This window comes from Zea mays, chromosome 3, assembly GCF_902167145.1.
Source record: "Zea mays cultivar B73 chromosome 3, Zm-B73-REFERENCE-NAM-5.0, whole genome shotgun sequence".
Classification (NCBI taxonomy): domain Eukaryota; kingdom Viridiplantae; phylum Streptophyta; class Magnoliopsida; order Poales; family Poaceae; genus Zea; species Zea mays.
The window spans coordinates 173,831,035-173,843,341 of record NC_050098.1 but is presented as its reverse complement, the minus strand read 5'-3'; the positions used below and the strand labels follow the sequence as shown (position 1 = coordinate 173,843,341).

Genomic DNA, 12,307 nt, shown 5'->3' with positions numbered 1-12,307 from the left:
CGCTATCTCAAGTGCTTCAAATATACTATACTGCAGTGGCTGCCATATGATCTAGATTTGAGGTTCTACAATTAGAGCAGAATATTTTGTTGATAACCTAAATTTTATAAAACATACTTGTTTTTAAAATTATAGAACAATTTTACAGGACACATTGTTGTAGATGCTCTTAGCCTATTTGCAAGCACCACAGTTTGTATAAGCCAGGTTCTCAAAAATTGTGCGTGCTTCCAAACATTGCCTTTAGTCGAGGTAGCAACATTATTTGTTGAGTCCATTGTTTACATATATCGAGTTACTATTAATGATTGCCAAATCTCCCGTGTTGAATATTATAAACTTGCGATATCTATATTTCTACGAGGACCCAACCCTGCCTTCTCTTCTTCCTTATTCCCAGTTTCCCACAGCTTGCGCGGTCTCACTCTCTCTCGGCGACGACTACGCCAAGGCCCAAGTGTGCCGAGGTATTTTTTAGGCTCAGGTCGCTACCGCCCTACGGCCCCGGTCTTCTTCCGGCCCTTCGCCGGCGACGAGAACCAGCAGGTAGGTCTTCCTCACCTCGCTGCTGTGCGAAAGCGAGCACACAACAAACCCTAACTTACTATTTGTATTCGGATCTGATCTACTGGATCCGCCCCTGATTTGAGGCAGTATTCCTCATATTTGGCAAAGGAGGCCGAATTCCAGCCAGATTCTCTATTCTCCCCCTGATTTCCAGCAGCTTCCAAAACTTTCTAAAGAAACAAAAGAAGAGTCTAACACAGCTCGTGATCCTTCCGCCAGGGCAGCAGACGGATGGCTTCGTCGGTGCCGGCGCCATCGGGGTCGGTGATCACCGTGGCGTCGTCTTCTTCCTCAGCAGCCGCGGCCGCGGTGTGCGGCACGGGCTCCCCATGCGCTGCGTGCAAGTTCCTGCGTCGCAAGTGCCAGCCGGACTGCGTGTTCGCGCCCTACTTCCCACCGGACAACCCGCAGAAGTTCGTGCACGTGCACCGCGTCTTCGGCGCGAGCAACGTGACCAAGCTGCTGAACGAGCTCCACCCCTTCCAGCGCGAGGACGCCGTGAACTCCCTCGCCTACGAGGCCGACATGCGCCTCCGCGACCCCGTCTACGGCTGCGTCGGCGTCATCTCCATCCTCCAGCACAACCTACGACAGCTCCAGCAGGACCTCGCCCGCGCCAAGTACGAACTCTCCAAGTACCAGGTGATGTGACGATCGTCGATCGACATATATATATATATCGTCGTCTCACAACGTACCATTCGCTGGCTCGCACATGTTGTAGAGATCACATGAGCGAACGTGTGTTGCGTCGGCTGTTAATTCGTCCTCGCTCTTCTTCCTTGTAGGCGGCAGCGGCAGCTTCTGCGTCCACGGCGCCGACAGGGCCGCAAGCGATGGCAGAGTTCATCGGCAACGCGATGCCGAACGGCGCGCACAACTTCATCAACATTGGACACTCGGCGGCGCTCGGGTCCCTCGGAGGCTCCGCCTCCGTGTTCGGGCAGGAGCAGTTCGGCAACGCGCAGATGCTGTCCAGGAGCTATGACGGCGGCGAGCCCATCGCGAGGCTGGGGATCAACGGCGGCGGCTACGAGTTCGGCTACTCGACCGCGATGGGCGGGTCTGGCGCTGTCTCCGGCCTCGGGACGCTCGGCATCAGCCCGTTCTTGAAGTCTGGTACCGCCGGCGGCGACGAGAAGCCCAACGGCGGTCAGTAGGCGGATCGATCCATCCACTCCCATCAATCTTGTCAGGTTTGGTTTGTTTTGGTTTTGCATGCTGCCTGCACGCGCGGTGTTTTATTTTGCCTTCCCTTTTTCTGATTAATTCGCGGAGTTTGGTGGACTACGGTTAGTCGGTTTATTTTCTAGGTAGAGGAACAATTATGCATGACTAATAATAATTAAGGGTTTCATTTCATGGTTAAATATACCATTTGCATGATGCTAGTTGGAGCTAACGTCCTTGTTCAAACAAAGTATCGTAGAATTGTTTGGATCTACATATTAAATTGATGGCTAGGTGCATGCATATGTACTTGAACAGCAGGGCTTTTCCGAACTTCTGATCAGCAGAATCCAGCATCTGCTTTTGTCAAACTGTTTTGCTTTTAGATCGAGGGTACTTGTTAGTATCCATGCACAGCACACGGTGTGGCCGTATGGTGAACAAATCTATTTTCAGATTTGCGCTCAGCTCATCGTGTGTGGTGTACCTAATTAAGCTTCCGTTTTTTTGTATTCTTTCTTTTTTATAAGGACGCTCCTGTTAAATCGTTTGAAACAGAAGCAACATCATTGATTATTAGCAAATCCTGAAGAATGCATGCAAGTTCTTCTTTATCTGTATCACTATCTCTTAGCACCGTTCTCTAACTTTAGATGCACGTACAAGTCTAATTTTTTTTTATAAAAAAATTGTCTATATATAGGAGCACACAGAATTTTTGGACGTGTACATCAATCATCACATGCTCTTATGCCTGTGGATTGGTGTTCGACTAGTGAATTCGAGCTGTCCTCCATATTTTCCATACTAGAAATGCTCCTATATAGTCCTATATATCAAGAACACGCACGGGTGTGTTCTCCGTGAAATATCAGTGTATCAGTAACCGGGCATCATATCACCAACTAGCTAGCGACAGCAGTAGCTACTACAATAGGGTGTAGCTACTATAATAGCGTGTTGGGTTCGAGAAATAAGATAGTTCATTATTTTTTTACTCCTCATTTTATTGTTTAGTTCGTGGAAATGAATGGATTGATCCATCATCATTTTATTACTCATATGTTAATAATTCATAATAATGAGGAATACGTTTGTTCCACTAAATTTATGTAATAAACTCATGATGCATCATCATATATAGAACGGATTGACTCTTCAAACCAAACACTCTCTACGTATCTCTAGGAACATTTCTTTCTTTCTTTAACTTAAAACTGGTTCGAGAAAAGAGAACTGCAATTTCATTAGTTTGTAAAGTTAACAGAGCTTGCAGAGAAAAAACATATGTCCGGAATGTGCTGTCAGCTTTGAACTGTGCTAATAATATAAGTACCCCAACACACAGAAGCTTCTGTGTTGAAATAGTATAGCTGTATTCCATTCTTTGTCTATTCATAAGTGGGAAAAAAACGTACCTGCATTTAGCATATGCAGTTTCTATTTACGACAGTTTGTGAACAGCTCATATTATTGTTCCTATATATATATATATTTCTCGTGTCTAACAATCATGACGTCTACATTTCAGCCAGAGAGCACTCGAGCTCACTCATATATAGCCAGCATATATAGTTAAGGTTTTTTTTTGTCAGCTACATAAATACCAACTGACACAGACATTTGAAACTGTTTTTTTTGTGTGTTCAGGTTACTGAATTGAAACGAGAAAAAAAATCCATAAAGTTCTGAAGACTAAGTGGATCGAGCCTGCGCGCGCGAGGGTTGTCGTAAAATGTCCACCGCTATTAGGAGGGCTAATGATGAATTCCCCGTCGATTGTAGCTACATGCATGAAGGAGTACACACGCATGCCTATGTTGTTTGAATTAATCAAATTGCTTGTTTGTTAGTAATTATATTACCGCCTCCAACTAGGCTCCGATCCGTACGTCCACATGATCATCAGCTATTTCATGCAAGTGTCCTACTATATGTTGTTGCTGTTACTGAAACGCATGCATGCTTGTCCCGAACCCTCTTTTTCTTTTTTTTCTTTTTCTTTTTTTGGTCTCGCACTCGGACGGACGGACGACTAGCGCCCGTGTGTTTCTAGTTTTCTGCGCGCTCGCTTCTGCTGCTAGTGCTACTGCTCCATGTGTATTATTATTGCTAGGTTGGCTATATATGCTACGAAGTTGACCTTTGGAGAAGGTGCAGTTCGCTTATGAACACAATAGACATTGGGTGGACGATGCGCATCTGCGATTCCGGCCGTGTGCGTGACATTGCACGTACTTTGCTGCGGCGTGTGTGTCTCTTTGCTTTGACCTGTGCGGCTGTGCGGCCGGGAGCGGAGCATGCAAATGGCCTAGAGAAGCTAGGATGTAAATGTATCATTGCATGCATGGAGGAGGTGGAGATCCGTCCGACTCGACCTCTCGGCAGGCATTTATGCATGCTGCGCTCGCATGCATATGCATCGTCGGAGCGGATCGGATCGGATCGTCTCTCTTCTTCCAACACCTCCCCCCCCGGCCCGCGCTGGTTTTTTGCTTGCAAGAGAGGACAAAATGGCAGGAGACTATGCCCTGGCCATCTCTCTGAGGCATTTATATATCTCACTGAATCTCCTTTCTGCTTCTTGGTTGCAGCACAGCACCGTACCACAGCTATTGCGTGGGCGCGCACATATGTGATCCTATTCCTAGGGCTAGGTTTGTAGTAGACGCTAGTAGACGGCATCGAGTGGCAATGGCATGCACGAGCATAGAGCAACCCCACCCCACGCCGGATACTCCGGTGAAATGAAATGGCACCTCGGCCGAGAGCCATCAAAATGTCACATCCTGATGCGGCACTGGTCAACCCAGATTGCCCTGCGACCCATCTTTTTCCGTGGTGAACCCGAAAAAGATCCCAGCGCTCAGCCTTTTAACAGCTGGTAGGTATAGGGATCCTGGCGAGCAGAGCTAGGTCCCATCAGATAAGTATAAAAAAAGAAGAGGATTAGGGTACTAGCTTATAATTGTAGCCAAGCAAGCATGCGCGCCCCCCCGCTTGCTTGCTCGATGCACGAATATATATATATATAATATTCCAGTTGCCTAGTTCAGGCGCGATGATGCGTTGCACGAGGTATAGAGATAGCATCGATCGAGGCATGGCACGGCACATGTATCACGGCAGCGGGGTAGCTAGCTGTTGCTGTGCGGAACCACTGGTTAGTTTCCGGCCGGCCGGGCGTCTCTCTCTCTCTCTCTCTCTCCCTCTGTACGCGCATTCTGTCGTTGACCAAGGTCGGCTGACCCACCGGGGAGCTGTTTGACAAGGCACAAGGCATTTTCCAGGCAGTGACACTGTGCCATGACACAACGACAGCAAAGGGGAACATGGGAGGCGAGACGCCAGCTACTGGCAATGGCAACGCCACCCATCATCCAGTGAATGTGAGAAGGCCGGGGCAGGCAGGGGCAGCATACCGCCCAAAATTGTCGTGTCCTGCAGGGGGGATTCAATGCACATACATCCCTGCATTCATAGCACAGCAGCATACGGGCAATGCCCCAGCACAGTCGCGCTGCGCAGGCGCATTGTCTAGCCAGCCCAGCCCAGCCCCCTACTCTCTCTCTCTCTCTCTCTCTCGCAGTCCAGTCGCAGTAGCAGACGCGCGCGCAGTGCACAAGCCCTGCCCCTCTGTCTCTCTCCCTCCTGTCTCTCTCTCTCTCTGGTTTTGCTTCTTGGCTGATACTGCAATAAACATTTGCCAAATCCATTCTCCTTATATAATGCGTAAGAGAAACCAGCACAGCGATATTTTCGACAGTGCTTGTGTATTAAATAGTACTCCTCCTAGAGATGCTACTAATAATAAGTTGAAGTGGCGTGATGAGAGAGAGGCAGGCGGGAGATGGTCAGATGGAGACGTACGCTGGCATGTTTTTTTTCTCTCGCACGGACAGAGACAAGCACACACGGGAATGATGCAGAGCCCGAGGGGCACAGGGAAGCGCACTGTTGGCTAGCTAGGGGCTGGGGCCGTGGCTGTACAAGTACTCCTCCTCCCTCTCCGCTTCCTACTCGCATTCATTCAGTTGAATTCAATTGGGATGGATCGACGCGCGCGGGCGCGGGCAGAGAGACGGAATGGACGGAACAGCAGGCAGATTGTTGTTGTTGCTGCGAGAAGCACCAGCACCAGGGAGGGTGAGGGGGACGCGCCGAGACGGGCGCAATGATGGCTCGCGATCGGCCGGCCGGCCGGCGGCAATGATGACGATCGATCGACGGTGGCAGCGACCAGCGCGCAGCACAGTGCGGGCGTACGTACGTATACAAGCAGCTGCAGGGTCAGGGTCAGGGTCAGGGTGCAGGCACAGCGACAGAGGAGGGGAGAAGGTACCGAGCATCGGCGGGCGGTCGACGACGGCCCTGTGCCCGGTGGTGGTCGCGCGTTAAATGCGAATGCTTTGGCCGGCCTGCCTGCCTCTGCTCCTGCCGCGCGCGGCGTCGCCCACGAGGCCTGGTCTGGCCACGCGCCTGTGCCTGTGCCTGTGCCTGCGCGCGGCCGCCCTCACACGTCTCGCTCGCTCGCTCGCGCAGCCGGCCGCCGGGCCCCGGCTGGGCTGCTCCATCCATCAGCTTTCTGCTAGCTGCTGCCTGCTGAGCAGAGCAGAGCTGACCCACGGCCACGCACGCACCCACCGCGCGGCGCCAACATCCCTTTTGCCGCCCCTCGTGCCGTGCCGTCGTCCAAACTCCAACCCACCGGAGTTTCACTCGCTTCGTGCCACTGTTGCCACGCACGCTCGCCCGTCGCTTCACCCGTTGTCTTTGCGGTCGTCGGCTGGCGACCGACCACTGTACACACACCTCGGTGACGGATCATCCATTGTCTCTCCATGGACCATGGATGGGATCGGCTAATGCCTGCGGCGCTCCGTCCAAGGGACACTACCGGGCTACGGCTACCAATGCCTACGCAAAAGGGTGTACCCCATACCCACCGTCGACGCGTCTCGTCAGGCACTCACAAACGTGCGGCCGGCTGCGGATCGGTCAGGGGATCACCCACGACTCTCTCTCTCTCTCCGTTCCAAAACAAAGATCAATGCTAGTGTCAGCGAGGATGGACTGCACACACCTGCCACCCTGCTGGCGCTGTGAGCAGTACTTACCCTGTGGCGTGGAGCGGTGATAGAAGAAAGAAAGAAAGAAATAGGAAGTACCCAACGCTTTCGAGCGGTGAAGTGAAAACCTGGGGGGGTTAAAAACATCAGATAGGAGCGTGATGAGTACCGCTACTGGGTACGGGTACCTGCAAAGAGACAACTCCGGTGTCCCGCGGGGCCGGTCGGTCGCCGTCGCCGTCGTGGTCGTGGAGAGGCTGCCGCTGGGTGCGCCATCGCTCGCGCTAATCATGGTACTGTTGTTATCATCAGCAGCAGTAGTAAGGAAACAAATCTCGTACACACACAGCCAGGTTGCTATCCACATCAACCCGGCCGTTTGCTAATCTTGGAGCTGAATGGGAGGGAGATGATGGGAGCGCGTGTGTCCGGGGCAGGACATGTACTAGTCTACTGTACCATGCTTCCTGTCCACTGTCCTGTCGTTGGATCATTGCGTGTTTCCTCGTCCTGGCATTTTTTTAACCTGCCTAGTTCCACATCAACCGTCAGCAGTCGTGCTGATCGATCGTCACTCCTCGGGAGTAGTATCGGTTGCCATGGGACGGCAGGACCGGACGAAGACAATCGTGATGCAGGGAGGGGACGGTACTGTAAGTTTGGGTCGTGCCGTAGGGGCCAAGCTGAGCACGGTCCGAAACAAAAAAGCACGAGAGCGTTTGGCAGGCTAGGTCGTTCTCCAACTTTTGGCCCATCATGCCACATGGCCTGGCACGCCGGCCGTGTCTCTTGGCCAGCCCTACACAATAAGTGGCACGTTAGGGTAAAAACCATTCGGCGATCGTGTGTGTACTCGTAAAGTACGACTCTTATTTTCCGGATCCTTTGGTCTACCGGATTCCTCTCATTTCCCCTCGGTGACTCCGCCCTCCATCTTTCTTGTTGGGTTTGGCGACCACCGTCCCACTCGGTCACGACCGTCCATGGCCGGATGTGTAGGCCACACACACTGCAGCGTGCCTCGTCGCCCCTATTGGGGTCCTCTTTGGCCAAAGTCATTAAAACACTAACTTACCGGTTATTCCTAAGTCTGTTTCAGGTATAATAAGGTAATTACCTAAGAACACCTTCGTTTCGAAATGGTGTGTAGCCTTCACAATTGTAAAGACGAAGCTATAAACTTAGTTTCATTGGAGTTGATGCATGACGACGAAGTTAGCAAGAGCAAGGGGAAATCCTCATGACTTGGTCAACAAGACTACGAAAGGAAAAGACAACAGTGTCCTTAGTAGATTTAATAGTTCATATGAATAGCTCTCAGGGCATATAAATAGGTGCAAAAGGTAAAGATGTTTGCATAAGCTCAAATCCTCCATTTCAAAAGCTAATTTCCAAAAACCAATTTTTGGAGTAAGTCGTGCGCCGTTCAACCTCACCTAGGTTCTTAGTTATAATTTCCTCTCTAGCGCAGGGAGGTTCAACCAGCTTTTACCAGAGGGGGTCTCTGGTTCTGAGCGGTTGAACTTTCAGTTCAACCGAGAACCTCTCCGGTAGAAACTGGCTGAACCGGCCCCAACGGCGGTTCAACCGGGGTCTAGTCAGACGACCATTCTGCAGCACCTGCTATGCAGGTGGTTCAACTAGTGTCAGGCGGTTGAGGTGGACAGTTGAACTCGCCAACTGAACCTGGTTCTTCTCTGGTTGAAATCGGTCCAACGGCCTTTTGTGCGGTTCAACCGCACTTTGCGCAAAAAAGTCGAAACAGTCAGAAACTTTTGGGAGCTACCTATATATTCCCCTTGAGCTCTCTCCTCATTAACCCTAGTCACTTCATGCCATTATTGCTGACAAAAACTTCAAACAAGTGCACTTACTCCTCCTCTTACGCCCTAACTCCCCACCCCCTCTTCAATATATTGAAGGAGCACTTGGTGTGAGGTTGAGTTCGACGATTTCGTGATTTGATTTCACTCTTCCTCCCTACCTCTCTCTTTTTTATCTTGAGTTTTTTTGCAAACATCAACTTGTGCGGATTTGTTTCTCTAGGATCATTGTGTTCCTTGTTGGTTCGAGGTTGCTTGAGAGTCTCCAAATTTGTGGACGACTCTAAGAAGTCTGTATTATCCGGTTGTTGAACAAAGTTGAGAAAAGGATCGCCTTGACCTTTGTGGTCGGCTAAGGGAGGATTAGGGTTGGAAAAGACCCGGGCCTTTGTGGTCTCCTCAACGGGGAGTAGGGCACCTTGGTGGTGTGACCGAATCTCTGGATAAATCGAGTGTTCTTGTGTTCTTGCTTAGTTTGTGCTCATAGTTTATCTCATTGAAAGTAAGTGAAAGGGAAATAGGCTTACACCTTTTCCTAAATTGATTTTGGTGGTTGAATTGCCCAACACAAATAATTGGACTAACTAGTTTGTTCTAGATTATGAGTTCTATAGGTGCCAAAGGTTCACAACAAACCAATAAAAAGACCGAGAAAGGATTCAAAAGTAGAGAGCAAACTGTCAGCCGAAGTGTGTCCTGGTCTGGCGCACTGGACTGTCCGGTGCACCACCGGACAGTGTCCGGTGCACCACCGGACAGTGTCCGGTGCACCAGGGACTCCAACTCCGAACTGCTCACCTTAAGGAATTCTGAAGGCCGCTCCGCTATAATTCACCGGACTGTCCGGTGTAGCACCGGACAGTGTCCGGTGGCGCACCGGACTGTCCGGTGTGCCAGCGGAGCAACGACTACTTCGCGCCAACGGTCGTCTGCAGAAGGCATTAAATGCGCTACAGTGCGCGCCAGATTTAGAGCAGAGCCAGATGGCGCACCGGACACTGAACAGTGCATGTCCGGTGCACCACTGGACTGTCCGGTGGCCCAGAAAACAGAAGCTCCAACGATCAGAATCCAACGGCCAGGTGACGTGGCAGGCGTACCGGACAGTGTCCGGTGGCGCACCGGACTGTCCGGTGCGCCATGCGACAGCAGGCTTCACCAAACAGCTAGTTTGGTGGTTGGGGCTATATATACCCCAACCACCCACCATTCATTGCATCCAAGTTTTCCAACTTCCTACACCTTACAAGAGCTATAGCATTCAATACAAGACACACCAAAGAGATCAAATCCTCTCCCAAGTCCATAGTTCATTCCAAATCAAATAGAGACTAGTGAGAGAGTGACTTGTGTTCATTTGAGCTCTTGCGCTTGGATTGCTTCTTTTTCTCATTCTTTCTTGTGATCAAATCAATTGTAACCAAGGCAAGAGACACCAATTGTGTGGTGGTCCTTGCGGGGACTTTGTGTCCCGTTTGATTGAGAAGAGAAGCTCACTCGGTCTAAGTGACCGTTTGAGAGAGGGAAAGGGTTGAAAGAGACCCGGTCTTTGTGACTGAAAGGGAAATGTGCCCTTGGGCCATTTCTAAGTATTTTGGTGATTGAGTGCCAACACAAGTGGTCATGTGATAATCTATGCCAAATGATGGACAAAGTGAAAAACAACATAAAGGTATGTTTCTAAGACTTAGTACTTTGTTTTAAGGACTAATGTATTGTGTCTAAGTGCTGGAAACAGGATAAATCAATTTGGAAAAGAGATGGATTTGTTCAGCCAAAGACAGTTCAGACTGGGAGCACCGGACTGTCCGGTGGTGCACCGGACAGTGTCCGGTGTGCCAGGCTGGCTCTGGCGAACTGGCTGCTCTCGGAAATTCGTCGGCGGCGTACGGCTAAAATTCACCGGACTGTCCGGTGTGCACAAGACTGTCCGGTGAGCCAATGGTTAGTCGGGCCAATGGTCGGCCGCGTAATCCGCGCGCGACGCGTGGCAGAGCCAACGGTCAGAAGGGGGCACTGGACTGTCCGGTGTGCACTGGACAGTGTTCGGTACGCCAACAGCTCTGGATCTTCAACGGTCGGCCGCGCCAAAACAGGAAAGAAATCCGCACCGGACAGTGTCCGGTGGTGCACCGGACTGTCCGGTGCGCCAGTCGACAGAAGGCAAAAATTGCCTTCCTGGAATGCTCTCAACGGCTCCTAGCTGCCTTGGGGCTATAAAAGGGACCCCTTGGCGCATGGAGGAGTACACCAAGCATTCTCTAAGCATTCCTAAGCACCAAGACTCCAATTCCGCGCATTTGATTTTTTGTGATAGCAACTAGAGCTCCATTTGAGTAGAGAACTCTTCGGGTTGTGTTTTGAACTCGAGTTGTGACTTGTGTGCGTGTTTGTGCTCTGATTTTGTGTCTTGTGTGCGTTGCTCATCCCATCCTTACTTCCGTGCTTCTTTGTGAACATCAAATTGTAAGGGCGAGAGGCTCCAAGTTGTGGAGATTCCTCGCAAGCGGGATATAGTGAAACAAAGCAAAACACCGTGGTATTCAAGTGGGTCTATGGACCGCTTGAGAGGGGTTGAGTGCAACCCTCGTCCATTGGGACGCCACAACATGGAATAGGCAAGTGTCGGACTTGGCCGAACCACGGGATAAACCACTGTGCCTATCTGTGTTGATCTTCTTGTGGTTATTGTGTTTTGCAAGAACTCCTCTCTAGCCACTTGGCTTTATTGTGCTAACTCCTAATCAAGTTTTGTGGCATTAAGTTTCAAGTTTTTACAAGATCACCTATTCACCCTCTAGGTGCTCTCAATTGGTATCAGAGCCGTTCTCTTCAAGAAAGGGACTAATCGTCCGAAGAGATGGATCCTAAGGGAAAGGGGATAGTGATCAACGACAAGGAGAAGGAGTCCTTCATCAATGAGCCGAAAGACGACAAGCCTACTAACTCGGGCTCAAGTCATAAGAAGAAGGACGGGAAGAAGAAGAGGCGCATCAAGAAGATCGTCTACTACGACGACAGCGACGAGTCCTCTTCTTCCCAAAAGGACAACGACGACAACGACTACGAGAAAAAGAAGACGGTTAACTCGAACTTTTCTTTTGATTACTCTCGTATGTCGCATAGTTCAAATGCACATTTACTTTCCATTCCTCTTGGCAAACTGTCGGGGACCATAATTAGGGGTACCCTCAAGACGCCTAATTCTCAGCTGGTAACCCCCATCAGCATAAAGCTGCAAAGGCCTGATGGGTACGATTAAGTCAGGGATCAGTCCACACGAGTGACTCGATCACGCTTCACCCGAGCCTAGCCTCGGCCAAAGGCAGCCGACCTCGAGAGACTTCCGTCTCGCCCGAGGCCCCCTTTTTATGGCGGACACATCACCGGCTTGCCCGAGGCCTTGGCTTCGCTCAGAAGCAACCTTGACTAAATCGCCGCACCGACCGACCAAATTGCGGGGGCATTTAACGCAAAGGTGGCCTGACACCTCTATCCTGACACGCGCCCCCGGCAGAGCCGAAGTGACCGCCGTCACTCCACTGCTCCACTGGCCAGTCTGACAGAAGGACAGCGCCGCATGCGCCACCCCGACTGCAGTGCCACTCGACAGAGTGAGTCTGACAGGCAGTCAGGCCTTGCCAAAAGGCGCCACGGCGAACTCCGCTCCGCCCGACC

General features: G+C 50.8%; 1 protein-coding gene across 6 annotated transcripts; it reads left to right on the top strand.

Annotated features, from left to right (window-relative positions):
• The first annotated feature begins 322 nt into the window (after positions 1 to 322).
• On the top strand, positions 323 to 3,883 carry LOC732739 (ASYMMETRIC LEAVES2). Of its 6 annotated transcripts, none has more exons than XR_004857034.1 (5): positions 323 to 546; positions 792 to 1,209; positions 1,356 to 1,763; positions 3,269 to 3,311; positions 3,388 to 3,883. XR_004857034.1 is itself a non-coding variant. In XM_008675234.4 (4 exons), exons 2-3 carry the CDS (start codon positions 799 to 801, stop codon positions 1,725 to 1,727), a joined length of 783 nt encoding a protein of 260 aa, XP_008673456.1. In that variant the 5' UTR covers positions 344 to 546; positions 787 to 798; the 3' UTR covers positions 1,728 to 1,763; positions 3,388 to 3,883. The 6 variants fall into 6 exon arrangements, 4 of the variants coding, with proteins under 4 accessions (XP_008673456.1, XP_020405662.1, XP_008673457.1 ...); XR_563544.2 differs by having other exon boundaries at positions 370 to 546; positions 787 to 1,209; XM_008675234.4 differs by lacking the exon at positions 3,269 to 3,311 and having other exon boundaries at positions 344 to 546; positions 787 to 1,209.
• Positions 3,884 to 12,307: the final 8,424 nt, after the last annotated feature.